We start from the raw sequence: 14,268 nt of genomic DNA, 5'->3' as shown, positions 1-14,268 counted from the left end.
ATAAGGTATTTTACAATATGTGCACAATACTGGGGTGGGATCATGTTTTTGAAGAATAAATGATTATACGGTTGGAGGAAAACAAAGTCTAAAGAAAGAAAGGGAAATAAGTCTAGGGAAGAGGAAAAGATGATAATATTATTCTTCACTGCTACGTCTTTCTCCTCATTTGAAAAAAAATCTGTATAATGCAGCTTGTCTGATATTATTTGAAACATGTGTTGGGGCCATATGTTTTGCTCAGATTTGTTTTGGCTTGGATTAAATTCAAGATCTTTTTCTGTGTGCATGTGCATTTTATCAAGCAATGCATGTACACCAACCCAACCCATACAAGGAGAATCCTCAAGTATTCCCATGTAGACTCTCATATAGTAGCTGGTTCCTAGGAAGTGCTCCCTGATTTTGATAAATTATTTATTTGCACTGTGCTTTTTATTGTGAAGATGGAGGTAGTGTTCTTGAACAAGCTGTGCAGAACAATGATACTTTCTAGAAACAAAAATGTTTCTGTAATAGAAAATAAATCTTCCAGCACATTTCCATGCACCTACCCACATCTACTACTGAGATCTGTTTTCTTTCCAAAGCACATAGTAGTGGATGTGATAATGTTCTAGGAGAAGATGGTCCCACAACTCTCTTCAGAACATGCTTATGGTGTGTGTGTGTGTGTGTCCCACCCCTGCCACAGCATTAGTGTCTGATGGTCTTATTCTCATTTACACTAAAGTTTCTTTATACCGTTCTGGTACTGTCAAGGGAGCTTAAAGTGTCAGTTGGATGTAAATATAATTTACATCTGCTTTAAGGCCCCTTTACACAGCCAGAGTGGAATAGTTGCAAATTTTTTTGCCTATGCAAACATGGAAGTACATCATGAAATCAGTTCATAGATTGTTCCAGTTTTATACCAGTGTAATTCGTTTAAAGTTAATAATTACATCGCATTTTAATTCAGTTCAGCACTGGAGAATCACCCTGGTATTTAAGCTTCCCCCCCACTACTTTAAATCAAATAGGAGAATATTAAAGCTTGTATTTATGTAACATTAAGGTTACCATTTTACACACTCATAAGTCAAGACATCCAGAAGTTAAGGCTTAACTCACCTCATGGCACATATTGGGCCTGATTCTGATCTCTCTTACTCCAATTTTATACCAGTGTAAATGTGACCAGAACAATCCCATTGAGAATTGTGGATTTTAAAAGTATACCCATAGAGAGAGACCAATTGTTCTCTTAGATATATGGGGGTAATTCAAGCTGACTTCCATGGGAGTTGTATAGATGGATGTGAGATCAAAATTGGGCCCCATGTGTGAAATGTATGTGACATTATCAATTGAACTTTACATTTCTTAGTTTCTTTGTGTTTAAAGTCATAACCGTAACATTATAGGAATGCGGGATTTGTACTCTTTGTTTTTGCATAACTATTACAATCTGTATTTCCTTCCCTTTTTGCATCCCATGGGCTCCACTGGAATTGATCAATATAAGACTGGCTTCAGCGGTATCTGTTGGGTATGTCAAACCTTTCCACGGCCTCATACATGTAAAGGCAGTGAGCAAACAGAAATGTTATTGCTGATTTTTCTAGTGATTTCAAATTAACAAAGATGGGTGTGATCCTACTCCCAGGGGCAGAACTGCCGTGGATTCAGAGGGCTCACGCCTGGCCCCACAAGTACGCTCCTCCTGAGATTTCAGTGATGTGTGTGGTGTACATACTCGTTTACACAAGCACTGTGCATGCTATTCCCGAAAACTTACCACAAAATAAATGTCCACAATTGGTTTCTACTGGGAAAGTAGCTGTTTGGAGGCAGATTGGGCAGCTTAAATCACTGCGATAAGGAGGTTGCCAATGTCTGAGAGCTTCCTAAAAGGAGAAAAAAACAAAACAAAAAAACATACATTTCTAGTAGATGCATATTTTGATTGACATATTCAGTTTATTAATAGCATATTTTGTCTTCAAGCGGCTTCATAAACATTCACTACACAACAGCCGCATGAGGAATCATCTCCACAGAAATAGATGGGGAAAATGAGGCATACAGAAGTTAAGTGACATGTCCACTGCCACAGATGGGATCAGTGTCAGAAGTAGAATTAGGGGGTTTCTTGCCTCCAGTCATGTGATCAGACCAGTAGATCATGCCTCTTTCCTGGAGGCTGTAAATGGCTTAGTCCATTACATTGCCCAGCTCATCATTACCACTAACTCAAAGCCCTAAATTCTGCCTCAGCAGTCCAAATATTTCTTTGGCCTCCACTGCCACTATTATTCTCCTCCATCTTCCTCAATAATGTCCTAAATATACTGGAATGAACTGATTAGGGTGTATGTGTACTACTGCCTGCTGTGGGATGGCATTGTTACCTGTCAACTGTGTGTTGTAGGCCCTCTATAGCTAATATCTGAAATAGAGGGCATGGCTTCAGAGCAGCATGATACGAGTTCTACCCTTGTGACGCTCTAGAGGAGCACTGTGAGGTCATAGGTGGCCAGGCATTTATTACAATACCTTTAGAGTATCCTAGCCTACAATTCTAATCTGTGAAAGCCATAGGGTTTACCAAGGTTTCCAGATTTTTTTTTCTATATTACCCACATTCCCATTGCTACAAAGCCAATCTACCCGGCATTATGTTCATCTCTGCCAGTCTGATTTAGTGAGTGGTGAGGAAACCACTCAGGTGCAATTTTTCTTACTGCATATCAAATCCTTGCTGTCATTGACACTTCTTGCCGGCTTCACTTATTCAGAGTTATGAGCTGGTCTGTAATGGATCACGAGACAGTGTGCTTGTCTTGTATTATTTATACAGATCAATGAAAAACTTGCATTTAGGTAATAATCACTTCTCATGGCTACTCTTAGATCAGCCAGTGAAGTTAGTCTAATAACAGAGCAGTTAGTTTATCCTCCTGGAGATATAGTTATTCTAATTTTCATGTCACTCCCATTAAGGATTGGGGTCTTCCGAATTTGAACTTCCACAGACGTTCATCTGTTTTAAGGCATATGTTGAAAGTGGGTAATGCCATTTGTCATTCATGTCTTATGTACTTTCAAAGGGTACAGATGGAGGACTAGCATCAATTCCACAATTTCATTTTGCACTTTGATCAGAAAGTGGTGTAAAGTATTTGTGGTTTATGATGATGGACAAAATTCTATGGAATTTTTTTTCCCCACAGAGAAAAATCAGACAAACATTATCTTATGCGATCACCATGTGCTTGTCATACCTTATTGCTCAACAAGATCATAAGTGCCAATTTTCTTATTTGCTCTGATTCGTAGTTTAAACACCAAGTTGGCATATACTTTCCTGACAAATCAATGAACCCACTTTCACACATATTTGATCTATTTATGGAAGATGTGATAAAAGGGAAAAATAGAACTTAGAACTTTGAATGTCAGACATCAGCAGAGCCAGAGAAACTAATGAAGATTCAATCACATTTAAAAATCAGGCATAGGTTTAATTTTTATTAATTTTGCTCTTCCAAGAAAAAAGAAAGACAGGCTAACATGTATTTCTGCAAAATAACTGAGCATGAATCCAGGTATTCATGCCACAGCATAGTCTAAAAGTAACTAAGAGGAATACATTTAAAAAAATAAAATATCAAAACTATTGACAAAATTCTCTTCCTCCTGTAGTCATGATATTGTAAATGTGTACAGCATCTTTCTTGTACATGCAGTGTGTGAGATATATGAATTGCTTCACCCACCACTGAAATGCAGCCACCTCTGGAGAGGAATAATAGTACACAGCAACATAACACCTTAGGACAGGAAGTGTCATATACCACACTCAGTTAAGTGACAAAGTAATTTAAGATGGACAGAATGTTAATTACCCCCACTGGAATTTGTCCAGGTCACTGGGAACAACTGTTCTTGTGAAAAAATTACTAGGAGAGCCTCACCACTTAAAACACCCCTCATCAGAGCAGACCTCTCCAGCAGCATAGACCACCTTAACATTCTGGAATGATGCTAGTTCAGCAGTATCTAGAAGGAAGACTCCCACCTGATGAAAACCCAACACCACTTCATGGAGCAATCTGGGTTTGCCTTAAAGATCTCCTGTCTAAGAACTGACCAGGTTGCACCCTGCTTAGCTGCTGAGATACTGATAACACGGTAGCCCAAGGTAGGGGAAATGGAATTACAAACAGCAGGAGCAGCCCTGAAAAATGACCTCACAGTAAACAGATTTTAACGCAGTATGACTTAAAAAACACACATGGCACAGCACATTCATGGGGAATACATGTAAACTCTTATTTTAATCAAAGTTTGACATAAAGGGGCAGATCCTCAGCTGATGTATATTGTCACAGCTCTATTGATGGAACTATGACAGTTGAGGATCTGCCCCAGAGTCCACAGCCTTTGTTTACATGTGTTGCATATTTTACCTAATTGGATTATCTATCAGCCTTTCCTTTGAAGAGTAATAAAACGCTCACTTTTTTAAGCTTTATCTAATACAAAAACAGGGAGCAAATGTGTTTCTAATTATGTAACTGAGCTTTTGAATCAAGGGAAATCCAGCATTCCCAGACTGTAACTGATGGAAATTCTGAAAAGCTCACCTGACCGCTGGACCTCAACAAGTATAAACTGCTTGGGTATTTTATATTGAAATAAGTTGTAAAATAATGAACTTACAATAGGATTCCTAGGGGACAAATGTTTATAGTCTTTTTCCAGATGACTCATCTTCTGCTGACTTAAATTAGCAAACCTGTAAAAAAAAACAAAAAAACAAAAAACAGTTTATGCCATTTAGAAAATGGGAGACTTTGATGTTACTGTGTTGTCATGCAATATTAGTCCCAATGCCTGAGTTGAGTCCTTGCACAAATGGGTGCATAAACTCATCAAGTGATAAGCGTTTTTCTAGTAGCAGCTGCCATTAAGTGATATCATGTTTAGACATTGAAAATACTAGCCACTATACTCAAGGCATCATGTGTATCATTTTTTTTTAAAACATCAGAAAGTCGGATGACAATCTGACAATGATCCCCTCATTATGACACCCCAAGAATATGTAAATAAAGCAAAGAAATTCAAATATAGCGCTACCAAGCAAGCAGTTATTTATCTTCTTGTGATATTTACTTATTGAATAAAGTGAGATGGAAAATTCTCTAACTCCTGCAATGTGATCTTACCACAATAAGATTAATGTGTTAACTTTCTTGGTCCTGAGCCTGCAAGTTGTTCTACATGGGCACACCTCTGCACCTATACAGGTCTCTTGATTTCAAAGGGGCTCCATACAGTTCAGGCATCTACCCACATTGAGACAATTGCAAGATTAAGATCTTATTTTGTTTCATTGTATATTTCATGCAGTATGACAAATTTCAAATCAAAAGAAAAGGCCAGACTAGAATGGCAGGAGCTTTACTGAGATAAAAGCCCTAATTGAAATTACTGGTTACTCAGAATGCAGAGGGCTTGCAAGATTTGGCCATATATTGTAATAATCTCCATTAGCTATAAAAACAGCTTTCCTGCAGTAGAAACAAAATCTAATATCTTTCTGTGGATATGCATCTTAGAAAAAGACAGCCGTGCCCTTTGGGGAAGAGGGTGAAAGTGGGTACGTGTAGGCTTTTAGTAATCATTATTAGAGTGTCTTGTTCAACCCCCTAGACTGTCTTTGTCTTTTGACTGGGGGAAATAGGTCCATAAAAATTAGCACATTTTAAATAAACTAAAAATACATCTGAAGAGCTTTCATTGCTTCCTTGCCCTGCCCAGCCTTTTGGAATTCTTCAGATTGTACAAAATTATCCAGAGGAAGACCACTCTGACCACAGCTACAATGGCTTTGACTTTTCCCTGGCAGAGTCAAAGACTGAGGGCCAGGTTCTGAAGCTGCCAGTGGAACTTCTCCAGGGTTACAGTGGTGTAACTGATGTCAGAATCCATCCCTAAAAGTTGCATTTCTGATCCTCCATATAAATGTTTGCACCTGCATTCTGGGAAAGAAGGCTGGAGGCTTTCTAGAGAGTGAACCAAGCGAAATCTCCTATTCAGTGGCTACAAGAGAAGTGTTTGGGTCAGCAAGAGGGCTAGAGTTTGTAATTTTTGAGTGATAAGGCTGTGATTTCCAAAGCCAGGTAAGGGATTTAGATGCTTCGTTCCCATTACAATTAATGGGAGCTGGACAGCCCACATCCATAAGGCAGTTGGGGGGCAGGAGGAACGTCTCAGCCTGACTGCCAAGCAGGTAATGAATTTTGTCTTGTCACATTGGGTTTCCATACTGCCAGTGTTGTACATGGCAAAATTATTTACACAAGATGACTAGATACAGGGAGAGACTGAAAAATACCACTTATATTCAAAAGGTGTGGGTTTTAAAAATCTATTTAATACATGGGTATAAAAGCACTTTTTCCCTGTATGAATTTTCTTGTATATGTCTACACAAAATATTGTAACACTATATACTTCCCTTTCAACAAAATGGAGTCAGTGATCTAATAAGACTTATCCACTTGAAAGTGTTGTGATCTTGTGACTGTTCTCAGACAATACATTCTAGGTAACAAAAGAGGCTGCAGGTTGCTGTTTCACAGTTCCTTTCTCAGTGATATTTCTACAAACCTCCAATGTTCAGTCTAGTTATATTTATATAAAAATGGGCTGCGGATGGATCTTAGAAACCAAAGGTGATATCTATCACTGCGAGAAAGGAGGAAAAACTATTTTTGTTGTCATTGATCAGTGGGCTGCTCACTGATCTGCCCCAATGGGAAACAAAATTGCTTTTGTGAAAAATGCATGGGCCTGTTCTTGCTCCCATTGAAGTCAATGTCAGCAAAACTCCAGTTGACTTTAGTGGAAGTAGGAACATACCCCAAGTATGGTGAGGTATGTGAGGAGCATTCAGGTATGCAGCCTTTACGCAGGGGCAACTAAAAGCACACCCTTTCCAAATGGAGGAGTCTGTGGCCAGTGCACTACTCATTAATATAGAAGTAAACTGTCATCACTGGGAAAGGAAATAACTTAACTCAAGCTCCTCTTCCTCTTTTGTTACCTTTCGTTGTCATAGTTAAGAATTAACCCTTTTTAATCAATAGATAATTTTCTGCTGATGCAGGCCCGCCTTTTGTAGCCCAAAGGAAACCAGGGACAGTCTTGATAAATCACTTGTGTGCAGTGTCTGGAAAGTGACTTTAGTCAATATTAAATATTCAAGATGTGCTCTTTTGGGTTAATGTCACAACAATCCACTATGCCCCCGTGAGTGATGCAAAATATGTTTGATGCAGAGGCAAGGTTCAATATTAGTGTTCAGTACAAGAATATCAAATAGCTTCCTTATTGTAGAGGTATTAACTGCAACAAGGTGAAAAGTAAGTTTTAAAAGGTCAATTTACATTGATTATTATTGCTCACCTCAGTGTACCTGTGAGAGGTTTGGACTCTGCTCCTGGAAACGCTGACAGGCATGGGTAGCCTTACTCAGGTGAGATGTCCCACTGAAGTGGCACTGCTCACGTGAGTAAAGCACCATATCTACATTTGCAGGATTTGGGTTGGCTTTATGCAGGGTGATATTTGAAACCACTCACTAAAGGATTGATTATGCCAGACATGGGCTAAGGTGGTGTCGGTGAGTTGGTGTGCTGGTAGAAGTGCCTGATAAAGGTGATACATTCTTGTACTGCACTTGGAGGTTTAATTCTAGTCTAAGTGCTTTTGCAGGTTAAAGAGAAGCATCTTCTAGAAGCCGGTTGGATTGCTGCAGTGATCTCTCTAAACAATGGAAATGTGATGCCCAGAATTGGGTAGATTTCAGCAGTGCAAAGGGCTTGTGGATAATGGGGCCAGACTACTCCCATAAAAAATGCGTTGAGATAAGCTGCATCCTTATCTCTGACCTGAGTCTCCCATTTGTAGTTTAAGTGACCAGTGGTTTAAAAAAAGAAACAGAGCTGCCATCTGTTTAACTTGAACTAAAGCCAACATCTAAAATAGGTCTCAGCAAAGGGAAAAGAGTTGGAATGCCGCAAGGGAAATAGTCTGTCCCTGAGCTGCGCATGTCCTTGTTAATGCAGTCCCTCTCAGGTTTATCAGACCAATCTATTTATTAACCTTGCTGGTTAATTCTTCTATTTGCTAGCCACATATTGCTGCTGACCCATTTTGTCTTGAAATGTTTATTCTATTTAATTATTTATGTCCCACTAGAAAGTTTAATTTAAAAAAAACAAAATAAAGGGGAAATAATTATATTCTTAATCTAAGATTATTTTAATTTATTTTTAACATGTGAAAAACTGGTAATGATTGTCCTTTCATTGCTGAAAATTACCAGGAAACCAGTCAGCCACCCATTTGGGGGTATACATTAGACAGACCAAGACAATCCATTATCCTCTGACATGGGTGGCAGATGAATGCTAATTCTTGTCCCAGAGGTTGCCAAAATGCAGGGCCTGATCCTCCTTTGACATTGGTGTAACGTCATTAACTTCACAGGAGGTTACTCCCTAATTTATAGTGGTGTATCTGAGATCAGAATCAGGCTCATGATATTTTGTATGGCCTCTTGTGAAAAACTATCACAGTAGGACAAGATGCAGAGCAGTACATTGTTTAGTGACCATTAGTGGCAGATATACAGCAACGGATTCTCAGCTGGTGGGAATAGGAGAGCTCCATGTGGGCATCAATAGAGCTTTGACAGTTTATACCAGCTGAGGATCTGTCTCAACAGTAAACTATTTTCTTATAGTCTATTATTCTGTGGGGAAAATGTATGATATGTGCATTTATTTAATACATTGGGCCTGATTCTGATCTCATTTATGCTGTTGTAAATCAGGAATAACCCCATTGATGTTAATAGATATAATGCTGGTATGAGATCAGAATTAGACTAATTAAATGATGAAAAATATATCTGAAAGAGTTAATCACATCCCATAGTCAGCACCCACCTTATAACTCCAGAAGTCCCATTGTGTTAGTGGGGCGGAGGTAGAGGGGTAGGGTAAAAGAATAGTAGAGTTAAGATCCTCCATGCAGATCTGAGAGCAGAATTTATCCTTATTGCTGATGAGAGAATATGATGTGCTACCCTTAGCACCTCTTGGTGGTAGCATAATTTTATGTCAGAGATTCAGCTTTAACTAAATTGAAATATTGTCTTACGCTGCAGTGTTTGCAGTCCAAATATTTCAAGTTTATGATAGAATTTAAAAGCGAAATTGACTATAATCTGACCAGAAACAAGATAACCAGTGTGACAATAAATTAGTAGGTTAAAAAGTTAGTTTTACTAACCTCAAGTGTTATTTGCAGCATGAACATGAAATCTGATTCTTTAAAAATATTAGCCAAAAATTTCAAATCTATGTGCTTAAAGCTTGGCATGAGAACGTGCATTCAGGTCCTAAAAAGCATGGTCTGATTTTATGTGTTGTTTTACAATTCACATTGACTTCATTGGGAATTGTGAGTGCTCAGCATTACTGCAAATCGGACCACAGTTATGTAGGTACCTACCTACAGACTTAAGTGCTGAACTTTACAAAGCTAAGTGAGAAAATTTGGGCCATGATTTTAACCAGACCATGTCCCTATTAACAGGAAAAATAGATGACAGCTCAAAAAGACTTTATAAGTCAAGCTTTTCCCAACTGGAAGAGAGCTAGAACCCCTTCTTTATGCGACATGTGCTTGTGACAGCCTTTGAAGACCAGTATATTAAAAATATAAGAATGATACTGGATGTTGATATATATATAGTGCTTGATGTCAAATCTTACATTTGCTGTTTATATGGGTTGGTTTGGTTGTTCCTTTTTAAAAATTGTTTGGAAGGTCTCCCTTTCTGAAATCAGACCCTTATGTTTATATACTTTTCTCAGAGAGCACAGTTATGTCTTTAAAGGCCAGATTTTCAAATGAATTCTGCTTCCATTTAAGCACCTAAACAAGCGCAAGATTTTCAAAGGTGTTCAGCCCCCAGCAGCTCCCAATATGACACTTAGGGTCAGATTTTCAAGAGAGTTGAGCTATTTTACAATCTGGTCATGTATTTTGGGGTCTAAATGCAAGCAGAGCTCTTGCGGGGGCGGGGCAGGAGAGACTGTCCCTAATGGTGTGTACTGAACTATTTCTGAAAAATCTAACCCATATAGTGTTTAGCTGGCATTATTGTGCCTTGCATATGGTTAAGAAGAGTGCACACAGGAATTGTGTGAACTAGTTGTTGGAGCATTGAATGGGGAGCCAGAAGATCTAATCCTTTTTCTGCCTCAGTGGTCTTGGGAAGATCACTTAACCTCTGTTTTACATATGCAATTTTTATTTAATTTGAAGCATGCAATACTTGCTCAACTCACAGGGGTGTTTTAAGGGCATTAATTAAAGTTTGCCAAGCACTATGTAGATGAAAAGTGTTAATTATTATTAATGCTTTTTGTTAGGAACATCTGACATTCAGAATTAAAACAGACCTCTCTCTGAAGTTTAAACTTGCTAGAATTTATGGTACCACATTATCTCAGGGTCAAACCCCTGTGATACATGAGCTGTGGCTGTGTTTAAAGTACAGTGCTTTTAAAACTGCTGCTAGGGGTGCACATAAATAATACACTGCAAAAGCTGATTGTACTGTGCTGCAAACATGAACATAAGTTTCAGCAATTGGACACAATCACTATTTTACCGTACATATTAAGACTGGCCACAAGCAAATTAAAAATATTAGACATCCTGTGAGGAAGGAGGAATTGGTGGTGCCAACGTTTCCCCTTTTCAAAAACAGATTTAAGTTTGGGTTTCCAATACTTAAAATGCTATGAATCTTTTTTTTACGTGAAACATTTACTCTACTATAAAAGACCACAGCAATCACTCTAATGCACTCTTCTTACCTTGGTTCTGAAGGTCTGCATAAAGTATGGCTTAGCATTCCTACTTTTATAGTTGTGTGAAGGGCTTTAATAGCTAGACTTCTTCTCTCTTCTGCCAGCTGACAGAGAAGTGTTATGATGCGGGGTCATCACACACAATTCATTGAGGCAGGCTTCAGCTTAGTTAATTATTAACTGCGTTGCCTAATGTCAAGGTTTTGTTAGGTTGTCTAAATTCCACTAAGGAAAGAAACCTCTTTTCAAATAAAGCAACTTAGCTTTTTTTTTTTTTAGATCCCCCAAGGGTCCTCCTAGAATTTTAACATTTTTTTTAACATGATTAAAAAGATACACAAATGTAACTGCAATATTGCATTACTATCTTCAAATATTAACTTGATCAAGGTCATGCCACTAGTATTGTGTGATACCGTAGCAGCCTATCTAGTGTGTAGATAAGAGTTTAGCTAGAGTACTGTGGTGAAACAAGCTTAACACTTGCCAGACACTTGTGACAGCTTAATATTGCATAACGATTTAAATTGATTGTGCAGCACACAAGCCAATTAATCATGTGATTTGGGCTTTTTTGGTCTACAGCAGAAGAAATAATTACCCCAAAGAATGTTAACTGATAGACCTGTAATCTTCATAGAGGATTTTGTCCCTTTTTCTGGTATACGCCTCTCAGGAACAGGTCTAGCTAGTCTAAGAATACATTTGAATTCCTGTAAGGTTCTTTTACAATTTAATGAGGAAAGCAGAAAAAATTAATAAGCTCTATTAAGGGCTCAGTCCTGCATAGCTGAACCCGCAGGCCTTGATCCTGCAAAACATTTAAACACGCTTGATTTGAGTAGCCCCCCTGACACTTATGGGGGAAAATGTCAGCAATGTAACAGTATAATGGCACTCATAGCCAAAAATGTTCCCTGGAATTGTTCTTGTGAGTGACATTCCTTACAGCAGTTTTGATGTGGCAAACAAAGCACTACCCTAGAGATTAATGACCAGATGGGATTAGTGCAATACACAGCACTCCTTGTTAGTTACTAATCTCTAGGAATGCCCTCCACTTTGATTGTTATAAATATAATGATGACAAATTACATACCTGTGTGTGTGGCTGTGCACATATGCACATACCTGTGTCAGTCTGTGTGTAATGTATATATCTAGAGTTTGTTATTCATAGCTGTGTGTATAAGATATATAATGTGAGTTAATTATTTTTGAAAGGTGCCAGACTGACAGCTGTGGAGGCTGAAGTCTGTTTATCTAGGGAACAGACACTGCACAGACAATGGCTATGCAAGCTTCCCCCGTGCTCCTCTGCCTTAGCCTTCGAGGAGCAGTGGGCGCTGTCCGGGGTTCTCTGCTCGGTGTCCCCGTCAGGCTCCTTTCTTATGACCCTTTGACCACACTCCTGTCCCTGTTCTTTTATTAGTTGTCCCCCGCAATTAGTGGGTTTCTGAGGCCCTGTGGAACCTCCCCTTAGGCTGGGGGGGGATCCGTTAGCATGGGGTGGGCTTTGCCCGCCCCGTTTCCCGGAAACCCAGTAGATACAGGAGTCCACTCCCGGTACTGGAGTATTTCCCACGGAAAGCTTTGAGATTTGTAGATGTTCGAGATTTGTAAAAATCCATGAGCGCTTTTCTGATTGGCACGCTGCCAGCATGAGGAGTTCTTCCTGCCCCAGCTACAGTGATCACTGGCATTAATTTTGCTAGGTGTAAATAAATGAAGGTGGTGGGGTAGGATTGGTTAGAGAGTTTTGTTACACTATGTTAGGATTGGTTAGTAAAATTTGAGTATAATGATTGATTAAGGTACAGCTAAAAAAAAAAGAACTGACATAGGGATACCAACACCCATAGGAATCTGAAGGTCGTTCATGCTCCAAGCCCCTCAACTGTCTGCTCAAGCTGTGGGATCTGTGCTAAGATTGGCAGCAAGGCTGTCAGTTGTTACTGGTTGTGATTGTGTTTTTGAGATGTGGATGCCTAACCACAGGGGAACTGGACAAAAACTATCAAAGCCATTTTAGTTAGGCCACTAACTGTGGTCACATATGATCGCCAGTAACCTGAGCTGGATCTGAACTGGTTTTAACGTAAAGGAGAAAGGCTGCCTCTCATTAAACAAACAAAATGTAATATATATATAAAAACCCTTCTTAAAAGAGTATGTGAGAAAAAACAGACTTTTTTCTACAAGCAACATTAACTTGAAAGTTCCAAGGGCTGAGTGAGTGGTTTGTAACTGCTAATGCCATAACTAAAACCTCCCAGTCTTAGGAATGGGAATGACACATTCCGCATTGTTTCTCTGGGCAGAAAGGTTCACTTTTTCCCCTTTTTTGATCCCAGCAAACATTTGGAATTGATAATGTTAGAATGGAATTCCTGGTTTCAATTTTCCCTCTTACATTTTCACTTCATTGCTTAGCTGCCGGTTCAGAACAAAATACCATCCCTTCCACTTGGTATAGTTAGAGGCTAGCAAACGTTCACTCTCATTACTACAGAATGTACTCTGAATACATAGATTACAGGGTTTTCCTGTCCCTAAAGTGGTATGAATATTAAAAATAAATCAATAGTTGAAACGTGACTGCCAGCTGATAACAGCTAGGTGGATGGCAAGCTGGGACATTATGCAAAAACATGCTTGTTTTATTACTGCTTCATTTTCCCGTCTCCCTGCCCTCCTATTTATTTCATTAACCCGATGTGTCTTGGCACAAATGTAGATGGTGTGCTCTTTAGGGCACAGGCTAACTTGTTCATTACAGATCTGTATGGCAGGCAGCACAAAAAGGTCCTGATGATGCTTGATTAGGGCCCCTAGGCACCACCAAGATACAAACAATAGAGACTAGTGATAACAATGATGGACTTGTTGTTTTTTACCTTATGGTTTGATCCTACAGAAACCTATTTGCCTGAATTATTTTACTCACTTGAGTAAACCAATGCACTTGAAACCAACAGGACTGCTCACATGAGTAAAGTCACTCTCAGGCAATATCAAGCCCTTAGTTCAGAGGTGGGCAAACTACAGCCCGCGGGCCTCCTGCCCGGCCCATGAGCCCATGGCCTGGGAGACTAGTCCCTGGCCCCTCCCCTGCTGTTCCCCCTCCCTCACAGCCTCAGCTCACCCTGCTGCCAGCACAATGCTCTGGGCAGCGGGGCGACAAGCTCTTGCCGGGCAGCGCAGCTGCAGAGCCGCGGCCTGACCCGGTGCTCTATGCTGCGCAGTGGTGTGGCTGGCTGCAGCCGGGTGGCATGGCTGCCTGTCCTAGTGCTCTGGGTGGCTCGGTTATAGCGCCGCCAGC

The 14,268-nt window shown here is 39.6% G+C and overlaps 2 protein-coding genes across 5 annotated transcripts in view; one reads left to right on the top strand and one right to left on the bottom strand.

Annotated features, from left to right (window-relative positions):
• Positions 1-14,268, top strand: part of HOOK1 (hook microtubule tethering protein 1) — a 75,254-nt gene that overhangs the window by 1,591 nt on the left and 59,395 nt on the right. The gene's annotated exons all lie outside the window — the stretch shown is intronic.
• LOC120371054 (E3 ubiquitin-protein ligase RNF170-like) overlaps positions 1-14,268 on the bottom strand; it is a 32,125-nt gene that overhangs the window by 5,736 nt on the left and 12,121 nt on the right. For 2 of the 4 annotated variants that reach the window (XM_039486509.1, XM_039486511.1), the window contains exons 2-4: positions 5,217-5,336; positions 4,708-4,783; positions 1,781-1,889 (exon numbers count right to left, since the gene is read on the bottom strand). In XM_039486509.1, the coding sequence (XP_039342443.1) occupies positions 1,781-1,889; positions 4,708-4,758 (160 nt within the window). In that variant the 5' untranslated portion in view covers positions 4,759-4,783; positions 5,217-5,336. Of the gene's footprint in view, positions 1-1,780; positions 1,890-4,707; positions 4,784-5,216; positions 5,337-10,952; positions 11,045-11,547; positions 11,618-14,268 lie in introns of those variants that run through there. The other 2 variants (XM_039486510.1, XM_039486507.1) reach the window with 2 other exon arrangements.

This window comes from Mauremys reevesii, linkage group 8 (assembly GCF_016161935.1).
Source record: "Mauremys reevesii isolate NIE-2019 linkage group 8, ASM1616193v1, whole genome shotgun sequence".
In the NCBI taxonomy this organism is placed as follows: Eukaryota; Metazoa; Chordata; order Testudines; family Geoemydidae; genus Mauremys; species Mauremys reevesii.
Note: the sequence above shows the minus strand (reverse complement) of the source record. Positions and strands in the feature narration are given on the sequence as shown.